Source organism: Fusarium vanettenii, assembly GCF_000151355.1.
Source record: "Fusarium vanettenii 77-13-4 chromosome 4 genomic scaffold NECHAsca_3_chr4_2_0, whole genome shotgun sequence".
Taxonomy (NCBI): Eukaryota; Fungi; Ascomycota; class Sordariomycetes; order Hypocreales; family Nectriaceae; genus Fusarium; species Fusarium vanettenii.
Genome location: NW_003315879.1, coordinates 218,927 through 243,753, shown reverse-complemented (window position 1 = coordinate 243,753; position 24,827 = coordinate 218,927). Strand labels below are relative to the sequence as shown.

Below are 24,827 nucleotides of genomic sequence, written 5' to 3'. Positions count from 1 at the left end.
CAGAACAGAGAGAGCGCGAAAGAATTCCCGGCAGAACAAAGAAACAATTTAGGAGGCACCGAACGGATTGATAACTGGGAACGGCGATGGGTACCCTCCCTCCTCCCTGTTGGCCGACCGATGCGGCACCGATGCCGAGAACCCATCGTTGGTTCACCTTTTCAGGCGGACGTAGCACCGGGCATAGCAGCATGTCAGCGGCCTGGCCTTCGAAAGTGGAGAGCATCAAATTCTTCCACGGCGTATCAACGCCATGTGGAGCTACGGGTGGGCGAACAAGGTCTTGCGAGCGAGGATCAGAGATTCAAATCCGCTTCCTTGAGTCCCTGCCCCACGTGCGGAAGCGGATATCCCTGGCTCTGGAGTAAGATAAGGGGAGAGAGCGGAATAGGGGCCGGGAGCTCTGTGCCGGTTCAAGGCTGTTTTGCCTCATTGATGCCCGAATCAAAGAGAAGAGAGAGGATGGAGCCAGCATCACGCGGGTATGTTCATGTTCAAGCTTGAAGGGTAAAAGAGTTGCAGCTCTGGCAGCCAAGAAGAAGCTGCCCCGCCGTCATGTCTGGTCTCTTTACAGGCAGAGGCGTGCCGATCCGCCATGCAGAGAAGCACGTTGCGCACCATCAGCCTGCGCTATCTTTGACCGAGTCGGTGCCGAAGTGCGCTTTCGGCCGGGTCTACGAACCATGGCTTACGGCTCGGCGATGAGGTGCGACCAACGACAGGGGATAATTGTGACGACATTAACGGCGACATGTTGATTCACAGGGCGCCGGTGACAAGACAAGATAAGGATCTATTGGAATTACATTGCGAAAACAACAAGTGGATGAGCTCTTGAAAGATAAGAATGGAGGCTCTATTACAGTATAAGGCGCTTGTTTCGGAGCCAGACAAAGTCCCGAACGGCATTGAAGCTCCGGGCCGTGTGGGCATTCCCGGCCCCACCATGTTCGGCCGGCATTTCAACGTCAAGGTCAACTGGTTGGCTTGTTGAAGTGAGTTCATATACAGCTGTCGTCCTCTTTAAGTTGCTGGCAGGGCTACTAAATTTGGGGAAATCTGGGGGTCTCGATGTCGACTCCCGTCTGGACTCCACTGCATGACACCACTTGTGGATGGGGGCCAGCCTCGGTTCCGGCAATGCCGCGGTTGGTTCAGGATAGCATCAAGGATATCCCGTTTTTAGAAGCCTAGTGCACTTTCCATGACCGGCGGGACATGAATCCTGGTCTGGAACTCGTTGAGCTTGGGCTGGATGCCCCGAGTGTGGCGATGGCCTCATCGCTGTTCCCTGATTGCCTCTTGTTGAACTGGATGATTAACATTAAGCATAGTATCTACTGTTACATGATAGCTAACCGAAGCACAGATGAATGCCGGCTGACCTATTCAGTCTCTTTGTCCTTTTTCTGAAGACCTTTCTTCTCATTCATAGCTTCTTCGACACCCTCAGGCCACCAGATCATACACGCGATCAAGACGCCCTCACCTCCCTTTTCCTTCTTTCCCTGGGCGTTGACATTGCCCTTTCCAAGTCTAATATCCTCTATGTGCTCGAATCCATGCTTGAGAAACTGGCTCATCGAGTATCGTGATGTTGCTTCCAGCCACACGGGCTTGCCCACCTTTCTGGCATGTTCCTGGAGGTGCTTGGTCTGAGCACTCATAAGACCTTGTTTGCGGTAATCTGGCTCGGTTGCAGTGAGAATGATGTAGAAGCAGTCACGGATTTGAGACTTGGGGAAGCATTTAAGCTTGACCTTGTCGACTTGTGTGAGATATTGGAGGAGGAGCCGCTGTCATGACATGTCAGTCTCTTGTTGACACAACTATGCTTGCTTCTCTCGCATAAAGGCGTGATATGAGCAATAGTTACTCACGAGAGTCGGTCTTATTCCACCAGACAAGGTAGCAGAGATGCCACCACACTTGATGATAGTCAACATCCCGTCATAATCCTGCCCCGGCTCCGATACGACCATCATGGAGCGCCAGTCGTCGGCATCAAGGATATACCCTCCGCATACGAGGCCAGACTTGACGACTGGTTTGAAAAACACCTCGAGACGTTTTTGCCGTGCATCCACGTCGGGCTCTTCAGAAAAGATCCACGCGAATAGAGGATCATTGCGGAATGCTGGGGTGGCGATCTTGTGAGCGCGCAGTACAGCCTCTTCATCGCCTTTGATCTTTGTCAGTTACTGGCATCTCGAGGTAAGTTGAGGCACATACCTTTGCGATGAACCCTGATATTTGCTATGGGCTCGGCCATTTATGCTGCGCAATTGGAGGGCTTCTCAAATCAATTGGAGTTGGTAAGAGGAAAAATACGTCAAGATTAAATAATTAGAAAACAAAATTCCCAACGCCAATGGCGCAAAATCTTACTCATTGTGGAAGCAGCCGCTAACTATTTATTTAATGAAACATGCATACTACCTACCTATGGAGAGATTAGGGGGCGTTCAAGTCCATCATGTTTCTAGTCCAAGCGCAACCAACGTACGATGTGTACATAGTAACGACCAAATTGAGTCCTTACTTATACACACTGCTTACACGCAAGGCCTCATTTTACAAGCAATGTAATAGGTTTTGCATCCTTTGCCAGCGTGAGAGATTGAGCCTTGTAGGTCATCATCGTGAGGCACATGCATCAAGCGGTTATCAATCATTAGCTCGGGCACCAAATAATCAAGTGAAATCAAGTGACCCATTAACCCGACAAGTATAACATACTCCCAAGTAATACATAATGGTCTCGCTCGGTTCATTGTATACATTCTCTCGACGTTTTCCCTCAGTCAGGTATCAATCAGTCAGTAAGTTAGTCCATGTTTCCCCCTTCCCAAGACGCCTCGCAACCCGGGTCTCAAACAAGACCTCATTTTCTCAGAGCCGTATACATCCTCGCCCCTTATAAGGGCATCGTGTAACAAGGACGCCGATTCGCGTCTAGTCTTGTTGTCTTGAACCAGACAAGCACAAAAAATCAGATAGTGTATGCTGCCCCTCCAACGTTCAGGGGCTGAGAAGAAAACCGCCAGTGGCGATAGACTACCTCTAATAGTAATTCTGCAGATCTGAACCGTTGTTCGCGCCATATCCTCCCATAGGGCGTCCCTGCTGCGCCGCAGGGCCTCGAGGCGGTTGCTGGTTCCATCCTCCGCTGGGTCCTGTAGGAGCTGAAGCCGGTGGTCCGTTCTGGCTGGGCGCCTGGTAGGTATCGTCATAATCCACCTGTGGACCATAGCCGCCCTGCTGGTTCTTGGGTTCCACGTCGTCCAGCGATCGATAATTGTAACCGCCGCCTCGACCACGTCCTCCACGTCCTCCTCTTGCGTTGCCTCGATAGCCGCGGCCCGAGTTGCCACGCCCTCGGCCTCCTCGACCGCCAGTGTGATAGCCCCTGGACTCGTTGCGTCCACTATAGTGACCGTGGGTGTTTCTCTGGTTCCAGTCATCTTCGCCTGTGTGCTTCCGCTTTGACGCCTTGTTGGCAAACAAGCTCTCGTACTCGTCTTCCCGCGGGTCGTCCTGCTCGATACGGAGTATCACCTTCTCGCCGACCACCGTCTCAAAGTCAAACGTCTTGTCCGCTGGCAGAGGCTGCCAGTTCTGGATCTTGCCCGCGTCGATCGGCTTGGCTCCCTTCCTCAAGGCCAGTACAACAAGCGGACTGGGGTTATCAGTGTGAAACTTGGCGTGCTGGGGGATAGGTCGTAGCTGTACCGCCCAGATACTATTCTCGAAGCAGCCTGTACCTACCACCTCCCATCTCATCTTGCTACCCATGCCGCCTACCTTGTCTAGAATACTAGCAGGGCAGGGTCGGGGACAGATGAGAATGTTGTTGCCATGATATTTGAGTTCATGCTGGGGTGTGTTCTGGGGTATTTGAGCGAGCTTGATCAGCCTCTTGGTGTCTTCGGGTCCGATCATGTATCCGGTAAAAAACACAGTCTTCTTAATCCTGAGCCGGTTTTGACCCGACGAAGCCCCCTGCTTCGAGATGGTTTCATTGTGGATGTTGATCATGTGCTGCACCTCGGCCACCTCTACCACAGGGTCCAGCGTCGCTGCAGTATCGGCCACCTGGATGACTTCAGCCGTTAGAGGCCCTCGTGTTGGCAACATATTTTGTCGGCGGTTGTATTCGGCAAAGAAGTCGCGGAAGCCCTTGGTGTGCTTGGGACGGTCCTCATACACCCGAATGTCCCCCGCATGCTTGTACGTCTCCATCAGTGCCTCGAGGAAGAGTTGCTTGAAGTGCATGGTGCTCTGGAACCGCTGGTTTGTCGGGCTGACCTGGGGCTTGAGGCCCATCATGTCAAACTCGAGCCCCTTGGCTGTCACCATCTTCCTGATCAGCTCAGCGAATCCCCGCTCGGAGCGGCCTGTCAGCAGGACACAGAGGGCATCCTTCTGCTTGATGCTTAGCCTGACGAGGTCGACAATGGTTTCGTTCCACCATCCATCCCACGCGCGCTTCTCTTCCGTTTCGATGCCCTCTCCGGTGGCAGCGAGGATTCGGCTGTCGTGCCACCAACCGCCGTTGACAAACTTTTCTTGATTCGACAATGTTCCAATCGTGTATCCATTCCAGAGTTGCGAGTTCGGTAGGGGAGTTTTGAAGACTGTGATGGGTTAGAGAGGGCGAGAATCGGAGCATTCAAGGCACTCACGGGTGTTGTCGAAATCGTAGACGTGGAGAGACTTGATCTTGTCGATTGCTACAGATAATCAGCACCCGTTTTTACCGAGATACCTCTATCCAAGAGGCGCATGAAACAAACCTGGCAGCGGATGGGTCAGGACAGACCATCGACCCAAGGCGGTAGTTGTGAATTGCGACGCGGCGGCAGGGCCATGGAATGCGCTGTAGGCCGAGGCCATGGCGCCGGGCACGCTGGATCTCTGTAGGATGGCAGCGGCTGCAGCGGACATGCACCTAGAGGGCCAGAATAGATGGCGATGGAGAGGGGTCGGCGTGAGGAAAGATGTCGTGCTCTTGTTTGATGTTGTAGTCGAGGTCCAAGTTTGTTGGCGCTGCCGCAGCAGGTGGTGAAGCGACAAGCCGCGCCAGTGGGGCACCACAGCGGCAGGAGCAGCAACCCAGGCGGTTGTTCGCTGTCTGGCCTGAGGCTTCAGCGCTTCTATAGGCGACAGGCGCCGCATCTCCAGGCCTGGTAGGCGCTGATCTGTGCTGCCTGCTCTATTCAATGTATGTCAGTCGAACAAATCTCCAGCTTTTTATCACGAAGCAAAACAGTTGCATGCAATGTGAGGGGAAGAAAAGAGAGAGAGGCAACCTTACTCGAAGCTGTTCCGATTACTTTACTTGCCTTCCGTACTTACCCCTCACGATTGGCATTTGCCTGCTGCACTCTTCTCCTCCTGTCTCTGTCTCTCCTCCCTCTCCAGCCTCAGCATGGCGTCGTCTAGCGCCATCCGCTTCGTCACAGGCACCAAAAAGTCTCCCCTCGGCTCCCTGCATCTCCAGCTCCACGTCAAGCCCGGTGCCAGCAAGAACCGCGAGGGCGTCATAGCCGTCACCGACGATGCCATCGAGCTCTGCGTCGCCGCTCAGGCCCGTGAGGGTGAGGCAAACAAGGCCGTCGTACAGGTCCTCAGCTCGGTCCTAGGGGTGCCAAAGTCGAGCCTACAGCTGACACATGGTCTCAAGTCACGCGACAAGACTGTTGTGTTGAATGGCTTCAAGGGCGATGGTGAAGATTATGCAAGGACTGTACGGGAGTTACTCGATAAGGCTTTGGAAGAATGACAAGCCAAATTCAGCAGCAATTGATCGCCTTGATACTATAGGGGTCCAATGGGTACTTGCATGTCGTCGAGTTTCATGCCTCCTTCTTTCGTCTTATTATCATGGTCTAGATCATGTTTGGTCCTTCTTATCACCTTGGAGTGGAATTGGGGTATCCCAATTTTCCATAATATCAGTTGAATATTTATTCGCACATCCCATGAATCTATGTGCAGCAAGATCCTCATCATATGACATTGTGCAGCTCCAACACATGCATGTTGAGTCTGGATGGAAGATTCCTTGTCCCATCTCCAGTAGCGAGATAGGCCCTGTTTTGAGCGTGCCTTCCAACAGTCACAAGACAAGCCCCGTTGGCTCAGTGGTAAAGCGTATCACTAGTAATGATAAGATCACTGGTTCGATTCCAGTACGGGGCATGTGGTTCAACAAAGATCCCCTTCAGAGGATTCATTTTTTGCGTGTCCGAGTCTCTCTCTCCGTGAGAAGCGCTGATTCTGTCAGTAATTTTTTTGGTGTTTCGGTTGTGGCTGCGGTTACGTGCATGTGCATGCATCACTTACATGCTCGATTTAAAGTTGCTGTTTATGGCAGGTTGGTAGCTGCCACTGAGCACAGTCTTGGAAGAGGCTGGAAAGAAAAGAGAAGGGATGAAACCTCCGGCTTTATGGAAGTAGGTTGGTGTTTCCTTATTGAGTCGCCATTATTTGCACATTCACCGAGTTGTGAAGGAGGCAAGTGCGCCTGCACGAACATTAACATCCTCAATGGACCTGGCCAAGCAGTATCCAAACCTACACCCTAACACTACCCACGAAGACACATTGTTTTTTAAATTACCATGTCTATCAGATCCATATTTGCCATGAGCATCGATATCCCACAATGTTTGATCGATCGGCTGTCCCCTACCCTGGACCACGCGACAGGCCGGACAGTGGAATTGAACTAACACGATGGAGACTTGCGCCGTTATGGTTCTCTTAGTAAATGATGTGCGGCTATGGCGGGATACGGAGTTTTCTCTCATCCAGGTCTGGTGAGCCGGAGTTGGAATTACTATCCCTGAGTGTTGAAAAGCCAGTCTCACATCAACAACACCCAACCTCGAGGGCCCGCGACGACTATCCTCGAGCAATCGAACAAAAACTGACGGAAAAGAGACATCAAGGGAGTTCTCACCGCCCTCGTTCGCTTATCGGGCTTCCAGACCGTGGTATCGAGCCCTGCAACATCAAGTCCCAGTGATTGACAACTTCTAGCCCTAGCCGTCCTACAGTGCAGATCCCTCCTTCATTTTGGCATCAATATGCCCACGCCGGTTTCCCATCAGGTCAGGTCCCCCAGTGCTCAACTCCCGCGCTTTGCGTCATCCTCACCACCTGGAAGCGAGCTCCCAAGTGGTGTTGTCACCAGCCTCAGCAAAGTCCCCTCACCGACCTTGATGCTGGGAGTGACTCTCCTGTGGCTGAAATGCCCTCAAGTTTCCTGAACAGGAAGCCTGCTGGCCAAACTGGAGAATGTCATTGGCGGCTGGCTGCAGACTGCAAGGGCGGGAGCCTGTGCTGCGAGGTAAATCGAACCCCTTCTCTGCTCCAGCAGATGGCGACCTTTCTGGTCCAGATGCTACTCACATGCAGATATCACTCACTCATGCAGCATCGCAGCACGCTCCGACTCCGACACTCGTCGCAGCCAGAACGCTCCGGTCCTCTCTCTCCATCAGGAGAGATCCGATACCAGAGAGACAAGTACCTTTCGAAGGCCCCGGGCCGCCTGAACTCGGACAGTAGCTTCGCGCCGGGACTTTGGCGAGCCGACGATCACCCCAAGCTAAAGGCGCGAGCCGGTCTGATCCAATGAAGAAGCACGTTGCGGCCGCTGATAGAGAGTGACTTGTGGCTCGAGACTTGTCGATCCCCCTCACAACCTTTGCACACGCCCCCTCGAAAGCCCCAGTCACTGTCGATAAACCTTGCAGACTTCTCAAAGCGTCGCTTCTTTGACGCGATATTGCCACAGACAGATGGAGGAACGATCCCCTGTGGCTCATCACGTCTTTTTGACAGTGGCGAGATTGCTCAAGCACACCACGCGTGCCACATGGCCCAGAACCACCCCTCCAAATGTCTCATCCGGGCCGTTGAAAGACCCTTGCCGAGCTGAGAGGGTCTCCGAGAGGGTGGGAAGCGAATGAAGTCGGTGCTGTCGATCGCGTCGAGGTCCCCTGAGGCGCGAGCTGTCGAACCTCGATTGTGGCTAGTGACGACGGGTTACACCATCATGACTGCCCCTCTCTTGGACATTGCACAAGTGATAATGCACCCCGTGCATTGACGATGATGGTGATAGCGGAAAAGAGATGCCGCCTGACCTGGGAACTCTGAAAGGATGGACAAAGTCTCGGCTGCATGCGATCGGCGATGATCGAGACTTGTCCGTCATGTGGTTTTTTGGTAGGCGATCCGTAGATGCCGCCAATTCCGTGCCGAGAAGTCGGTTCGAAACGGCCAAGCCAACAGGCAAGCATACGACCAATTGATTCCTGGACCTCAATTGGATCCTCTATGCGCAATCATGGAGTCTCTCTCTTCATCACGCCGAGATAAGAGTCTCGATGCGTCTCTGATGACGGCCCGGACAACGCATCGAATTGATCCAGGCAAACAAACAACAAATCACAAGCCAAAACGCTTCCAACACACATTCCTCATGAAACATGTCAAGCATTCGATGGTCCCCAATCTCATTTCCTAATCGAGACGAGCTGAACTCCTCACGAGCCACAACGTTAATCAAACCCTACGCATCCCGCCATGGATGCAATGCAATGCAACCCCAGAGCACAGCCACAGCCACAGACGCTGACGCGCAAGCCTCTCGCCACACGCCACACGCCACATCTAATGTGCTGCAATCTTTCACTAGTGGCTAAGCTCGGCATTTGTGACGATTATACTCACTCGGTGTATCAGTGTACAGCGCTTTCAGCCACACCCTGCAGGACCAACCAAACCATCTCGGAGGATGGCTCCGAGGGGACCCCTTGGCGGGGAGATGGATGGCTCAATGTTGTGGTCGTCGTACAACTTCAAGTTGTGCCATCTTCGGGATCATATCTCGCCGTTCGACTCCAGTGCTGTCTTGAGCCATGTCCTCCCACGCCAGTATGCTGTGTCTCCCGTAAACCCTCTGGCATCATAGAGCCGCCGGATCGAAAGCTCCGGTACCTTTTGACTGGGGCCAGGGTGTTCGTCCTTTAATTCTTCGGGCCCCTTGGTATTGGGTACACCGTACACCAAGAGAAAAAGGCCAAGACGCGAAGCCTCATCTGATGAGGCGTCTAGACAACTATGCACCAGCCACCTCGAGACAGCCTGCGATCGAGCAAACCCCATTCGTCCACGATGCGCAATAAACAAATAGCATCATGCAGCATCCTAGGACTTTATGATCATGAAGCGAATTCTCTGTCCACCACGCACCTGGATCGGTGGGAGACTGCTCGGTCACGGGGCCTCGGCATCCAGTAATGGCGCCATCATCAATCACACTAGCCAAGACACCGTAGTGACGAATAGCGGCCGTTTCGCGTCAAGGCTTGGACCGCCACTTGAACCAGGACCCTCAGACTGTCTCTGCAATCTCCACCGTTTGAATCATGACCATGTGGGGTCTCCGTAGTTAGTTACAGAGAGAGAGAGAGAGAGACAGAGAGAATGAGAGGGGTGTTTCTTCAGACATATTCAAAAAGTATGGGTATTGTATATGCCATAGTATATACATACATGTCGCCGCATCAACAACAACAGCAGCATCGATACTCCTTTCCATTTCCTCGTCCTATCCCATTTCCGCCTGCATTACTTCGTAAGTCCCCATTTTCGTATACGTTGGGACTGGTGTGGTGTGTGTGTGTGTGTGTGTGTGTGTGTGTGTGCATGTACGCTGCGTGTGCTTCTTGGGTGTGATTCAAGTTGCCAAACATTATTATGGTGGTAAAAAGGCCTCGTTGCATTCGACCTGTGTTTCGAGTCGACGGAATAGTGAGCATGTTGACTGCCAAAAATAGGCAAAGAACGGTGTCCACAAGAGTCATGGAAACTGACAAAGGGGAACCAGATAGGGGCAAAGGTGGCGGTGTAATCCCTTGTTTGTTGCTGGAAGACCGGTAATCGTGATAACCTCAACCCTCTCTGCCCGGACAACTCAAACGTTCCTCGTGAACAAAACCAAGACGAGACTGCAAGGGTAGAAGCAAAGAAAGCAAAACAAACATTCGCCTCCCAAAATCTTCTCACAGAAAAAAACCGGTGGTATCATTTTTGAAGAAGGATAAAAAGAAGAAGTCGTCAACGCCTCAGAGCCACAATCCCTTTCCGTGTATGTATGTGATCGTGAGCCCAACCTGGTGACAGGCTGGGGAACCAAGCAAAACAGTGCAATCCCCAGTCTAGACCCAAGCCTTCACTTGCTGCAAAGCTGTCATACGCAAAAGACAAACCGACAGCAACGAAACAAATAGAGAGAAAAGAAATAAAAAAGAAATTAAAAGGTGAGGCGGAGAACATAACCGCTTGTTGCTTTGTCGTTGGAAGACTCGGGGCTGTCGTCGGTAGAGTCAACTGCCATTTCCCATTCCCTCTTTACTGCGCCGGGCTGTCCGATAACCTCGATCTCGAGAGTCATGTCCTGACCCTCCTTGAGCTCTCGAACCACATCGTCGTCCATCTCGACTTCCAGACCGTTCTGAATCGTGTGGATCGTACGGAGAATTTGCGATGAGTCGAAGCCCCACTTGGCTGCAATTCTGTTGTTCAACTCTTGGAGCGTGCGCTGCATCAAGTAGATAGCTCGATGATAATCCGGCTTTCCGGATTCGTCCTGGGTCCGTCTTAGGATATAGAAACACGCAATGGGCTTTGGGCTTCGTTCTTGAGGAGGCCGATAGGATGCGTCGACACCCAATGCCTCGATCCAGCCGCTTAGGCTACCGTCATCATCGCCCTTGTTGATCCTGGTGGGTTGTTCCGAGCCCTTGCGTGACATGTCACCTCCCGCGACCGAGTCAAAACCCTGCCATGGGCCGCCTGGGCCGATGCCAGAGGCTTGTGACGCTAGAGAAAGTGAGCTAGGCGAGGGGGAGATCATGGAACCAGCGAGAGAGCTTCGCCCGCTCCGAGCCTGCCAGTTGGGACCGTCGCGGCCTTCAGGTCTAGTCAGGGGCGAAACGTCTCCTGGTAGCGATACCGGGTGCAAATCGGGATCGTCTTGTTCTTCGCCTCGAAGGAACAGGACACTGACGGGCCGTGTGCTGGTAAACATGTCCTGTAGAGTCTGTAGTTTGAAGTGAAGATCCTCTTCCATGGACATTCTTCCACCGTTGCCGCCCCCAGCGGAACTGGCCGAGGACATTGACCATGTTCGCTTGTGCTTTTGCACCTTTCCTGGGCGTTGATCTCCCATCTTTGCGGCACCGCTTGAGCGCTTCCGCTTTCCAAAGTCCTTTAGTCCACTCTCGGCCTGCGCAATTTGCTGCTTAAGCTTGTCGATGGACTTCTTGACATGTGCAACGTCATTAGATAGCTTTCTTTCTGCTCCATGATCGCGGAAGAGCTTGACCTTGCAGTAGCAGATATCGGGATTCGCGTCAGCGGCTGGCTGCGAGGGGTCGCAGGGAACGGGGTGGGTTTTGGCGCAGAGCCTCACAGGAATACCCTTGACACCCTTCGAGTGGCTGAAGTCGGTAGAGAGGAAGTTGAAACGGACCGCAATGTTGACTTCGGGGGGCCCGTTGATTCCAGGGGTCCAAGTGACGCAAAATCCGTCAAAAGAAGACGACTCTAGTTCCACTCGAGTCCTCTTGTCGTCGCCTTCAGCAGGCTGCCCCGCCTCAACGTACTCAACTGCTTGGAGTTTCCCCCCTCTTTGATGCGCCTCGTTGGTGCCTCTGCCCTCTTTCCAAAGACCCCAGCACACACCTGGGCGCTGTCGCTGCTGGTCGTCTTCGAATGAAACTCGGACAAATGTGCGGTATTTGGTCCCAGGTGCCACGGGCATTGTGGCGTTAGTGTCCGCGACGGACAAGGAGTATGCCTGGCCCTTGTTGAGATAGGTGACAGGAATTTCGTCTGAATGCTTGATCATGGCCGTGGGAGCGTTAAGTGTTGAGTGAAATCGAAACTTCTCGGCCGAGGGAGGTAGCGGATGTGTCATGGGACTGGAGAACTGGCGCGACTGTAGGCCAACTAATGGGGTTGTCTTCTGAAGGGTGACCCCGATAGACGACATGCGCTCTTCAGAAGGGTCCGAGTCCATAGGCGATCCGTCCTGATCCATCGTCTCATATCCTGTGTCCTGGTGGACGAAAGTGGACGGCGCAAAAGCAGGCTGCGGCGGGGGCGCCTGAATAAACGGGTTGAAGTGGTGAAACTGGTGAGGCTGCAGCGTCTGGAAACCTGTCATGTCCATAACTGCTTGGTTTGAGCCATGTTGCATCCCGTCCCCAGATGTTGGCATGGACAGCGGCGTATTGAGGCCCATGCCGAGTCCCAGCGTCGGAGTATGCAAATCACCAGCTTGAGAGTGGAATAGGGTGTTTGTGCCTCCAGGTGTGGGTGTGTAATAGCCAGGCGGCGCATTGGCGAAGTTGGCGAAGGACATGGAGTTGGGATCTAGAAGTGAGGGAGTAAATCTCCACGGGTCATTCGTCGCCCGAGGAGTAGGGTCTTGGTCGCGAAATGCATCTTGGCTAATACCCTGGCTTCTGTTATAGGAAGCTGGATTAGCGACACTGCTCAAGAGTCCAAAACGCAGTTCCGAACTGAAATGTTGCGCGGGGTTTACTGGCGGGGCTAGGATGCTCGTGAAGCTGCTCAAGGATTATGACATACCTTTCAGGTAGAGGCACCGACGGAGCGAGAGTAATGTCGGCGCCGACAGTCTGGGATATAACGGGCGCGGCGGCCGAGGTGCTGACCGCTGAGACCTCGGGGAACTGCTGTCGGAAGTTGGCAAGCAGCTCATCCCCCGGCTTCTGAGAGCTTGTTCTGTAAAAGTGATGTATTAGCATGCTGCCAGGTGAGGGAGATGGTGACATGTGAGATGTAGTAGCTCTCAAGTCTGCACCCAGAAATCGCAAAGGCGCGCATGTCGGTACAGCACTGGGCAGCGTACCTTTGTCGAAACATGTTAAAATGGGCGTAGCTGGGCCGGCCCAGAACAGCAATGCCCGATTGTTGTCAGCGCAACGACGAGGGCCAAGGTGTATTTCGGTTCAGATGGTCAGTGATGGCGCAGTCTCGCGACAATCACTTGTTTGCGCAAAAGGTGAGGAGGGACGCCAATATCAGTCGCCGACGCTGTTCATTGATTCAAATGCGTGGATTCTGGAGCGTTGCGAGGGCGGGTGGGTGGTGGGCGTCGCTTGTCCGAAGTTGGAGGTTAGGAAGCGCTATTCGCGGGAACCGTTAGATGTGTTGCAGCGGCGATACAAGTCCAAGCTTGATATGAGCCAGCTGTTCTGAGCGAGTGGTGACAGACGGCGGTCGAGTCTTGCGAGGCAGAGAGCAATAAAATAAAAAACAGAAGAAGTGCGTGAAGTCGTGGGATATGCTAGCGGGTGGTGTAGGTAGTAATTGGAAAGGGTCAGGTAAGCTAGAAGAAGGTAAGGGTATATTGGATGTGGTGGGGACCTGTCGTCAGTCTCGCCGAAGGAGGAGGAGGGTGAACTCGACGGAGAAGATCTGACTTTGAAGGCCAGGCCACAGGTACCTCGTACCCAAGTCCCAAAGCCCGGGGCGCCGAGGCGGTGTCGTGGATCGAGTGGTCAAAGTTGAAGTGGGTGATGGGAGGAGGGTGAGTGGGAGAGGGTGGTGTGTACGGAGAGATGTCGAGTGCCTGTGCCGCACGGCTTTGTGTTTGGAGCCAGACACCAGGGAGTGGTGCGATGCCGATGCGACGCGACGCGACAATCCAAAGTGATGCCGAGATGGATGTTTATTGTTTTGGAGTTCAAGGGCGAAGGAAGGTTGTTATGGCTGCTGTTCCAGCGCTGTCTGCCCGCGCTGGGTGTGTTGCGATGGAGGTTGAGTCGGGAAGGCTTGTGAGATGGGGGATTCGCCCAGAGGTCCTAGCGACGGTTGTGTGTTGTGCAGGTATGGTATAGGTCCTCGGTCCCAAGCCCCAATCCGATGTGTTCTGGAGTGGAGGAGGAATCGGGGGCGATAATAGCTTGCCCGCAGTGCCGGGATGCCGCCTGGGTGAGGGATGGGATGGGATGGATGGGATGGTGAAATGGCTCCCCGTTGTCTTGGGTGAAATGCCGTTGTGTGGCTTCTGTCTGCAATGTCGCGGCAGCAGCGATATATCGTGCAATATGGATCCTGAGCTGGGAGGCCTGAGCTGAGGCGTGGTTTTAAAGGTTGGCCATCAACAGACTATCGCTGCCACTCCCGAAGAGGCTCGTGGAGGTCCCCTCTCTGGAGGATGGACTTCTTTGTCGCTCACCACTGTCTGCGCTGCACTCAGTCAGAAGGACATCCATCCATCGATTATCGGGAGCCTGTGGGGTCATAATGATGGAGGCAAACAAGCAAGGGGGGACCCTGGCCCTAGCAGGCGTCTTCTCATCAGCCAGGGTCAAGGGTCGGCGGGCACTCTAATCCCTGTGCGTGCTAGAGGTGCGCAGGCAGTGGGGAAACGGAAGGACGAAGAAGAGGCTCGTCGATATGGAAATTGTTAGTGCGGGACAAACGGCCAGAGCCCTTCTCACCTCCGGGTGTTATGGCGACGCCCCTTCTGACTCCCATCTTGTCGCTCTTCCTCTCTCCCTGTCTGGTTTGCCGAGGAGGCATGTGGCTTGTGACGAGGGAGGACCGGCGTCACGGGCAAATGAGAGACAGCGCCGCAGACGTTGAGACTGGGGCACCGGTCAGTCGTAGTCAGTGGGTGGATGGATGGATGGACGAAATTGAGTTGAAGGCCAAAATGGCGTTTGATGCTGGAGAGTGGCTCCGACTGACGCCTGAGCCACACTTTCACCTTCCCTCCCTCGAGCACTCCCCGAATGGCGCTCCCAGTGGAAAGAACCACCCCCAGAAAGAAAGAAAAAAACTCCCGTCCTTTCCCCGGGCGGACCATCCTCCAAAGCAGAGCTCAGGTGGCCCTGGCTCCGGATACAACAGCGGTAACCCTTACGCAGGAACGCCAGCGTCGTGGGATGTGGAGGCCCTGAACCCACAGCAACTCACTAGCTGGATCGGATCTTTACTCTGTCATCGGCTCTTCAGCCCAAGAGCACCTTTGGCAATCGGCTGTCCAGCCCAAAATCACTCCTCATGGACAATTGCATTGCCAGCTGCCTGTCCCATCGGGGGCCGGGGATGGAGCCATTGTTTGAGACTGCTTAGGCGCCACGGCCGACTGGCCCTTGAAGCTCCTTCTGGACGAGACTACAGATGCCAGCAAATTAACACGACGGGACTAATGACAACCGGCAGAGAAGGAGCAAAAAAAGAAGAGGCTCCGTCCTTTTCATCCAAAGCATTGTGGTGGTGGTGATGCCTCATCTCCCGCTTCCCGCCGACAACGCGCGCTGTGATGCCTCTGCCGCCGTCCCCTGCTGCGTCTTTGATCTCTCGTCCTCATTGGCCCGGTCCGAACCCCGTTCAGCAAAACAGCGCGATAGGGTCAAAAGCATCCATCCATGAGCAGCAGCATGGCATCCATTTTGGCATGGCACAAGCGGCATGACGGATGGGTGCGCAGCCGTCCCTCTCATCTGTAGTATCCACGGACCGAAAAATGACCTCTGTGTGTCCAGGCCTTCCCCTTTGGGGCCAGCCACCTGACCAGGGCTGTCATTCACCATAACATCCCATGGCCTGTGGCGAGATATTGACCCTTGGGTGGGCTTGCCGTGCCCGCTACAGTGGAAGGGAGAACTGTTGTCTGCCACTACCACGGTCGATCAAAGGCGACATTCCCAAGCTGAAATCAGTCCTGCTCCCCGTGTGGCTGTGCCGAACCTTTCTTGCCGCTCCATCAGTTGCCAATGACAGCCCGTCAAGGCAATCTCGCCCACGCGGAGCGCGCTTGTACACGCCGCTGCCGAACTGCCTGAATCGACCCAGCCGCACGCCGAGGGCATCTGGTCGAGCTTATCCGCCCGCTGGCTTCAACGAGAAGGGACCTAGGCCGTCACAATCGAACCATTTCTCTCTAACCGCTTGTCCCGATTCAGCCTGGGACTAGCGACGTTGGGAATGCGTTTCGTGAGAGCCAAGCACTGCATCAGAAGCGGTCGCCGAGGTCCGTCTTCAAGCATTGCTGACGCTGTTCTGTTGACCTTTTCCGCCATTTCCCGTCAGTGATCTTCACACCCTGCTCTGGTCTGAGTGCCGGCAAGTAGGTGCTCTCTGCACTCTGAGGTTGGGGTGTCGTCTCTGAGCATCCATTCCCGTCTTGTCCATATTGACTGTGTGGCTCCAGACACCGCCTCACAAAGGTGAGGGGACGAAGCCACATCGGATCTACCACTCGGAAGGGATCACGAAACCTTAATCTTTGATGCTCAACGCTCCTCCTTTTGATACGTGTCAACCAATGCGGTAGATCAGCCCTGGAACACCTTTTGCGCTGATCATTCGAAAGGCAAGCCACCGTTGGTGTGTGGCGGCATGTGTGGCTTGACGCGTGGCTAGTATTGCGTGGCTTGTCGCCCCTGCCAGTTGAAGTGAAAGAGGCAGTCGCTGATGTTGAACCTTCAATCCTCTTCAATCATTTACTTCTCGTCATGATTGCTACTGTCATCCGTCATTGTCAGGAATAACATTACTGACTGTCCTCTTTGTTGGTGGCCAATTTCCACATGCTCGAATACATCCTTGCCCCCCAATGGCACCTTGTCCCGGATTATCAACTCCATTCGGAGCCTGAGCCGTCGCGGGCCGTACCAAATCGACTGACTCTATGAACAAATGGCAGAGCAAGCAGCTTGCATCCGAGAAAAGGAAGTCAATTAGGTGGACGTCGTCTAATACTACACCCATTCTCGTCTTGAGGATCGCATATCACACCAGGACAATTCGATGTTATTGAGCACAGGGTTGTTTAACAGCCAGATGCTGGAATGGAGATGGCCTTGTCGCATCGACCTGCCTGATTCTGGGCGTAAAAAGAAAGGCTCGAGATTGGACGGAGAAACAGTACGTCTCTTGAAACACCACGAAACTCTTCGGGTCCTGACAATTCCAGAAAAAAGACCTTTCAGACGCACGACCTCCTCTCATACGGATCCACGGCGGCTACATGGCGTGGGATTTACAGAATCGAGCCTGTTGTATTCCAATTGGCGCCGACTACTTGATTCGTCTTGTTTTAGACGAAGTGAGCATCGATGCAGAATTTCTCCCCCCAAAGGTGTGGTGACGGAGCTGTATATGCCAGGGCTACCCTGCCAGTCCCATCTACGACCATCTCGGAGGGCAGCCTAACCCCGGTCGACTCCCCATGGCATAAGAGAATTGCACGTTCAGCTTTAGGGTGCAGGACCGTGCCGTTTCGGGGCTCGTGCGGAAGACGGTCTGCTGGAAGCAGAGAGGACATATTATGCATTAAGCCAAGGTACAGGCTTTGTGTTAAAATCGCCGATGAAGGCCTGGCACTCGGCCCAAGCTCAATCATCTCAAGCATTGAGCTCCGGACCTCACCGGCCAGCGCTTCTGCGGCACATTCAAGCCCTCAACCTCAATCCCAACGCAGAGGTCGACTTGCATATCGCATACGTCACTGTCACCTTTGATGCGCTGGAGAAAGCTCAACTGCGGGCCCCCGGCCTTGGCGCTTCGACGACTCGGGATGGAGTTTTCACGCATATCCACCCTACCACCTACACCGTTCTTCTTCCTCTGCCATTTATGGCACCTAGAAGATTCCCTCGGGCTTTTGCGACTTGGTTATTCCAGTCAAAGTCTGCGATAAACTGTGGCTGGTGACCCAGGAGCCTTGCCGGACCTGCGGGTATCTTGGTGTGAACACCACGCAGTCTTCGGGCGGATTGGCACGCCATGTAACGCAACCTCGCATCGACAGAAATTTGCTTCAAAAGAGCGCCTGTGATGGCTTCTTTGGGGTTAGAAGGCTACTGGCAACAGTTTGAGATATGAACTCTCTTTCTTTGTCATGGCTGACCAGATGAAGATGGGTCATGTTGTCGACACGCGAGTGATTAGTCTAGGTGTTGGTTCACGGCAAACAGTTGCTTGCCACCCAGCTGCCTGCCTCGCACAAAGCCGTCAATGTCGATCAAAGCCTTCGATGCAGTGTCACTCAAGTACCCCACAGATGACAACTGGCTCGTGATGACCTGCAGCACTTGGGGTTGGTCAGTGTGAGACAGCCGCACTTGAAGATTGTTTCACAACATGGTCTGAGGGTACGGACAATTGCCGAGTCCTCTGTCTACCGGTTGTACGAAGCTGGGTATCGATTGCTAGATGCTGCAAGCTCGGGTTCAAGCTTTCACGACGAGAGGCTCTATCAAACGCGCGCCGTGCCTTTTGCCGCGGGTTCTAGGAGCACCCTGGTCAATAACTGAGCGGACATGGCACCAAATTCGTCGCGCTATATGCCCCAACATGTAGTCCACCATCACGAGAACCCGAGCCCCAGCCACATCCCGACCGCAAAGAGGCCGATGATGTCATGGCAGCTCTTCAGAATCCTTCCACGTCAGTCTACCCACGAGGCTGAAACTCTTGAGAGCACGCATCTTTCCGTCATCTAGGCTCGAGACGGAATAGCTCTGGAGTCGTTGAGGAGTAAGATTCTGAGCATTTGCAAGGGTTCATGCATACCATGCTAGAACAAGGGAAAAGAACAACCACGGTTGACCGAGACTAGTCGACGTGGCATCCCTTTGCCCATTGAGACGCAAGATGGTCCAACGGTCCAATTCCGAAACAGAAAGATGCGGTCTGAGAAGTTATCTGAAGCAAATCAACAACGAGTGTCGTCATGGTGGCGTCGCTCTGAAACGATGTGTGCCGTCATCCCGCCTGCTGATCTCCTCACCTGGTGGATGGCCATCACGAACATGACTGTGTTGGGAGGCTTTGACGTCATCGATGGATGTGTAGGGCTTTGGCCCCCAAGAGCTCAATGGTCGAATTGTCGAGATATCAGAGTACATGCTCGTCAAGGCTTAGCCCAGCTGCAGTGATGTGATAGCAGGGGTCGGCTCCGAGAGGCTCGTCTTCCGGCATCTTTTGGCGTACCGGCTGAATCCGCGTGCTGGGCAATTGGTGGAAGTTCACCCCGGCTCATGGATTCGCTCATAATAACGTTTCCAAGATAGTCAGGGACCTCGCACTTGAGTTGGAGCCCGCATACAAGCGCATATATGCAAGCTGACCCTTACCCGAGGCGCGCGGTTCCCCAAGGCCTTGGCGGACTCGGGTTTGGAGCAATGAGAGGATTGGGAATGCTGCTTCTCATTCATCCATCCACCGGCAGGAACACCCATTACGGAAGTATAAGCCCTGTGGTAATCCTACCGGGATTCACCACACCCTGAAAAACCGGGGGGAGATGCAACCTGGGATGAGCCCCTGGCGATGGCGAACCCCTACTTCGGACGATGGGGCTTTGTTGGAACAAGTCCGTGATTGCACGGCTTTGTGTGATGGATGAAGCACGCTCTAAGTCGAGGAGAGGTCTATTGCTGAGTCGATAACTCGCAAGCAATACTCGAAAGAGCCTACGGTTGCTCTGACTTGGGAGGTCTTGAAAAGCTTATTGTCGCTCGCCGGAGAATGAGGGCTAGGCCAGCGAGGTCAGCCCTCATGTGTGTTTGGTTGTTGAAAGGCGACATGGCTTTGATTAGAGGCTTCAGTCAACTATCACTTTCAGCATCACCATTCACATAGGGACCATGCAGATGCGACATGTTGGCTAGTCATTTGCTATGGATGGATGCTCAATTGTGCACACTCACCTCACACTGCGGCTGAAGCCACACCCCTCCCGTCCCGTGCCTGGGCTGTTCTGTCAGTTTGCTCATGTACAACACTATCATCAGAAAGATGAGGTTGTTGAGAATGCCATTCTTACTGCAGCAAGCCACATTCGCCACCTCGTATTGGCAGCAATATCTCGACAATCTTAAAGCTGTGGCCGCAGCAAAACTCATGATGATCAAGGGACCCCTATTCAGGGTCTTCTTCCAGAAGCTGTCGTCGCTACAGGGCTCAAAGTATGGTTGGGACTGTCATTCCCAAGAGGGCACCGGTTTGGATGATCACTACATCATCGCACATCCAACCCATGCACATCTGGCATCGTCTCTGCACCACATTCAGCAAAATGACGTGGAAATGGCGTTTGGAGAATGCCCACCTTCTCCACGTTGCCGGCCCCCTGACTGATTCTTTTTTCCTCCCGCCGTTAGGGCTGCGAGGTTGGTGGTGAGGCGGGTAGATCGTTGCTGCGAAGGGTATCCCAGCGCCGGCAAGCGAAGCGAAGCGAAGCGAAGCGATGCGATGGCGCGTCGTCGGTGAGGCAAGCGGAGCGGAGACGATGGATCAAGATAAGGGACGATGATCAAATATTTTTGGAACTGCCATTTTTATCTCGAATATGACCATCTTCTGTGCAGATCGGCCTTCGTTCGGGGTTGACCGGTCATGGTTGCAGTGCGTTTTGTGATGGTGGCATGGATGGTCTGCAACCTTGACCAAGAGTTTGGTAGTGCTACCGCAACGACGGATCCTGTCGAGCTGAGGATAGCTTCAGGTGAATTCTATAATTCACAATAAGATGTGCGCTAGATACGAGCTTGCTGGTAGCCGACCTGCCACATCAAGCAGAGACTGCAGCTTCATGGACTTGCCGAAGATGACAACTCTAGCCGAATGGCACCAGGCCCGTAGAGCTGGTACATACTACGTACGACTTAACTGAACTTCATCATGGTTTACTATTCAACGTTGCAGTGATGACATCTCACCGTCTTGCGCAATTACATGAATCAGATCATCTAGCGTCAAGCTGACGACGATGGTTGATATTGTCATTGATACTATTTTTGGGCTGAAAAGGGGTAATCCAGCAAGAGACTGAACATCAATTTCGAGAGTTACGGAGTGGGTGTTGTTGTGATGCAGGGCACACATGCAGGCCTTGGGGTCTTGGTCTTTGTGAGTTGGAAATAGGATGGCAAGTTTGACTATAGTCTACGCGCTATCAGTGAGTTATTGTAGACAACTCAGAGCTCTGTAAACAGCTTGCCTGTAATTAATTGAGGCTGAATAAACCCAATGACTGTTGCGCCATGTTCTGATGAGTTGAGGTATGCTATCGGGTAGTTGCCAACTCGAGGGTAGTATATAGTTGTGCATAGAAGGTGAACAACCAACTGGGCCCAGTGGTAACTATATCTATTTATCACTGGAACTTGGAACGAAACATATGTATGTTCACTTATAAATACAACGGACTCACGACACGGCGCCGGAAACTGGATCATATGAGTGTGGAACTCCTGAACAACTCGGACACTACTTAAGAAACTCGATGTGTGACATTGCATCCAGCATTCTCTGACCTAGCATGTAGAGGACATTGAACTTGATCTTATAATTACATTTGCCTTGATGGACTGACATCGGTCAAGTAAACACTTGTGGGTAGACTTTCGTGGCGCTTGTTATGGCCTTGACGTATGAGAGAAACTTAATGTTATAGATATGAGGAGCTGTTGTAAACCAACATTGTTTCTCCTTGTTCCCCTTTCAAAGTATGGCCCTCTTATTGATGATTAGTTTGAAAGGTAGGGAAACATGGAACTAATGATTGTTACTGACTTGGTTTCGTCCTTCACGGAACATGGCCCCCCCCCCTCCTTCTAAAGCCAAAGGGCATATTAAGGCAAACCGGCGAGGCAAATACTCACACTACAAAGTTGCCGAGAAACTTGAGCTTGCTGAATTCCTTCAGATGATACTTATATGTTGGATTCAAGGTGTACCTGGTTTATAGGGACAGGCCTTCTTAAGCGGTTGGGCAATATCACACTCCATCAGTGCCCTTTTGCAACAGACAACTAGACTCGAATCATTTTACTTTGTTCTTTTAAACTCCTATATCCTCACGGATATATACAAAAGCATTCGTCTATTCATCATCGCTCTCCTCGTCATCTTCCTCCTCTGCATTCTCCAACCACTCAACCAGCACCCGACACTTCTCCTTGAGAGCTGTCATACCCTCGCCGTCATCGGAACGCTCATTTCCCCACCATCCCATGATACCCTCTTCCTCGAGAATGTCGGCCGTGTACAGCTGCTGTAGGAGGGCGGCGAGTACGACGCCAACCCGGGATTGGTCGGGCCCGTGTGCGTGTGCGAGAGCCTTCTGCAGCGCGAGAATGAACTCGACTTGCTCGGCCTGGTTGTCATCCTCCTCGCCACCGATACCAACCTCATTGATAAAGGTGATGGCGCCACGACGCGCGGTAAGAGCTCGCCCAGCGGCCTTGTTAGGGTCGAGAGCGCCGTACTCGGGTGTGAGCAGCTCAGCCGCGTGACGGGCAAAGGCAGTGGCGACGGCACGACGCATCATGGCATCTGAAGCGTCATTGGCAAGACGAAGACCCATGAACTCGAGCTTGGCCGAGTCGAAATCGCCAGACTCGGCTCGGAGAGCATCGAGCAGACCGTGGACTGCATCGTTGTGGAAAGACATCTTCTCGCCAGCCTCATCTGAAGCGAATGATGAGAGCCGCGATCGGGTCGAGGTACCAATGGAAAGATGGCCTTGGTCGAGGCTGTCCTCGGAAATTTCAGAAGAGAGGGTTGAGACTGATGAGGTGGAAATGTTGAACTCTGCGAGGGAGTAGAGGAGAGACTTCTGAAGCAGGGCCGGGTCCTCATCGTCGAGTTCCTCGTCTTCGGGGTCGGTAAAGGGAGCGGCGTTGGTGCCAGAGCCGAGAAGCGTGGTGTCAGGGGTAACGGGGTTGCCCTCAGAGTCCACGCATGAGATGGTGGCACTCTTGGATAAGATCATATCGTCGCTGACCTTGACACCAAAGGAAATCAAGCTGCCAGTAGGTATCGAAGCGTTCTTTCCGATGGTAGCGGCGTCTGCCACAACTGATCGCGATATCCTCGCACCATCCTCGATCGTAGCATCGTTCCAGACGAAGCAGTCCTCCAAAACCACATTGGCCCCAATCTTGCAGTCTCTGCCAATGATACTGTTGACAATCTTGCTCCCTGACCCGATGGTGCTGTTTCCGCCAAGGATTGTGTTGGAGACTGTAGCGTCGTTTGCGTAGAAAGCACCGTGCTCAGCTACCACACCGTTAATATGGCGCTGATACGTCTGCTTGGGAACGACGTTGCACTCTGGGATGAATGGGTATGTCCACCGGTCGAGAACGTCGCGGCTGATGGCGTCGTATAGTTGCAGGTTGCTCGCCCGCGCAGCGTAGCCCTCTTCCAAGATCTCAGTGTAAATCATCTTGCCGTTCAGCTCCCAGTCCTTGAGCACACCGTGCAAGAAGTTCTTTCGAGGAAGTTCGTAGTCGAAGCTTTCCGACCAGAGGGCGAGAACTTCGGGGGTGCAGATATCGATCTGTGCATCAATGAGGTCGGCTCGGATCTCGAATTCAGTCGACAGCTCATCCACAACAGCCGGATCAAGGGCCATATACCGGTCACTCGTCAGGGGGTTCATTTCGTCGTAGTGAAGACATCGGTTCGTCTTGGTGTCAACCACAAAAATGGGTGTGATTCCGTGAGTCTTTGTTCGATGGTCATCCAGTCCTCCGCTTCGCAACACCATGGTCATGATATTGGCCGCACTGGTTTCTCTTCGCTTGCGGTGCGCTGCGAGGGCACTGTCAAGCATAATGTTCGAGACTAGATCTCCGTTGACTAGGATAAAATCGCCGTCGACAAGTGATCGCTTGTCCATATCACGGAGGACGTCACCAACTGATCGCGCATCCGAGACTCTGACGAATTGAAGGACGGAGAAGGGGCATGTTCGGGCGCCGGTCGACCATCTGGAGCGGCTGATGTAGTCTTCGACTTGGTCGGTATGAGCACCACAGTAGATGTATACCTCGTTGACGCCATTCATAGCCAGGAACTCGAGGGTGTATTCGATGAGAGGGGTGTTGGCGAGTGGGAGAAGACACTAGGCAAATGGTGTCAGCTTGAGTATGGAGAGCAAAGCTCAATTCAAGGCCTCTCACTCTTGGCTTCTCGGTTGAAAAGGGTCTGTATCTATCCTGGAACGAGTCGGCGAGAACCTGGGAAGCACATTGTGAGCTCGCGCTGCGCCAAACCGATACCCCGCGATGTCACATACAACAGCCTGGAGAACATCCTCGCTCTTGCTCTCGGCGCTGCCAGACTTGGCGGACTTCTTGCCCTTGCCCTTGTGCGACATTTTGTCGATGCGATAAACGCTGCTTGACGTGTTGTGGGCGTGAGTTGTGAAGACGAGGAAGAAAGCTCGACGTGGGGCTTGCGGGTGACTCAATGGCCCTGAGCCTCATGCAGCGCACGGGAAATTCTTCACCGAGGTGAGCTCACCGAGTTTTCGGTGTATGCGGGGTGATTGCTGAGGTAAGCGCCCAGGGTGCTACAGTGTAAAAGTGCGTGCAGCCGTTGGCCCCGCACGGCCCGTGGCGGAACTCTCCCTCGGACGATGAGGCTCGATAGACTTTGGTGAGCATTCCAGCTCTCGTAAACTTCCTTGTCATCAGGCACAACCGGCTCATCACTTCTACAGTATGCGGCAAACTCTCCCCTCGATGCTCTACAGTAATCGTGATTGATTCTGTCAAATACAGTGCCATCGGCCTTTGCTGCCGTTCGACCTGCCGGTTCGGGACATGCCTCCCAATTAAGCTCTGACTTGTGCCGATCAACATTTCATTGGCCCGGGAGGAGAAAAAAAAGGGTTGACAGTTGTGTAACCAGCTGACAGTTGACGGCGCCGTCGTGAAGCCAACCTTTTTTCGCCTGAGCCT

At 53.3% G+C, this 24,827-nt stretch overlaps 5 protein-coding genes across 5 annotated transcripts; 1 reads left to right on the top strand and 4 right to left on the bottom strand.

The window, feature by feature from the left end:
- Positions 1-1,385: 1,385 nt before the first annotated feature.
- On the bottom strand, positions 1,386-1,982 carry NECHADRAFT_78664 (uncharacterized protein; the record flags this gene model as incomplete). Its single annotated transcript, XM_003051465.1, has 2 exons — positions 1,386-1,796; positions 1,881-1,982. 2 exons carry the CDS (start codon positions 1,980-1,982, stop codon positions 1,386-1,388), a joined length of 513 nt encoding a protein of 170 aa, XP_003051511.1.
- Positions 1,983-3,063: 1,081 nt separating this feature from the next.
- Positions 3,064-4,896, bottom strand: NECHADRAFT_37691 (uncharacterized protein; the record flags this gene model as incomplete). Its single annotated transcript, XM_003051464.1, has 3 exons — positions 3,064-4,637; positions 4,686-4,733; positions 4,797-4,896. 3 exons carry the CDS (start codon positions 4,894-4,896, stop codon positions 3,064-3,066), a joined length of 1,722 nt encoding a protein of 573 aa, XP_003051510.1.
- Positions 4,897-5,485: 589 nt separating this feature from the next.
- NECHADRAFT_19877 (uncharacterized protein) lies at positions 5,486-5,710 on the top strand (the record flags this gene model as incomplete). Its single annotated transcript, XM_003051916.1, has 1 exon — positions 5,486-5,710. A coding segment is annotated over one exon (225 nt), but the record flags the coding sequence as incomplete, so codon positions are not given.
- A 3,823-nt stretch (positions 5,711-9,533) lies between these two features.
- On the bottom strand, positions 9,534-12,975 carry NECHADRAFT_99900 (uncharacterized protein; the record flags this gene model as incomplete). Its single annotated transcript, XM_003051463.1, has 3 exons — positions 9,534-12,551; positions 12,679-12,834; positions 12,962-12,975. The coding sequence occupies 3 exons, from the start codon at positions 12,973-12,975 to the stop codon at positions 10,334-10,336; spliced, it is 2,388 nt and encodes a 795-aa protein (XP_003051509.1). The 3' UTR covers positions 9,534-10,333.
- An 8,930-nt stretch (positions 12,976-21,905) lies between these two features.
- Positions 21,906-24,244, bottom strand: NECHADRAFT_68025 (uncharacterized protein). The gene is made up of 2 exons (XM_003051462.1): positions 24,161-24,244; positions 21,906-23,986 (listed from the first exon to the last, which is right to left on the bottom strand). The coding sequence occupies exons 1-2, from the start codon at positions 24,239-24,241 to the stop codon at positions 21,959-21,961; spliced, it is 2,109 nt and encodes a 702-aa protein (XP_003051508.1). The 5' UTR covers positions 24,242-24,244; the 3' UTR covers positions 21,906-21,958.
- Between the last annotated feature and the right edge of the window lie 583 nt (positions 24,245-24,827).

What these genes read in the sequence shown, in the direction of transcription:
- NECHADRAFT_68025 (XM_003051462.1), bottom strand. Translation starts at nt 24,241, where the DNA reads ATGTCGCACAAGGGCAAGGGCAAGAAGTCCGCCAAGTCTGGCAGCGCC. An exon ending in AGGATGTTCTCCAGGCTGTT is followed by an intron (nt 23,987 to 24,160) that starts GTATGTGACATC and finishes CCATTTGCCTAG; the next exon opens with TGTCTTCTCCCACTCGCCAA.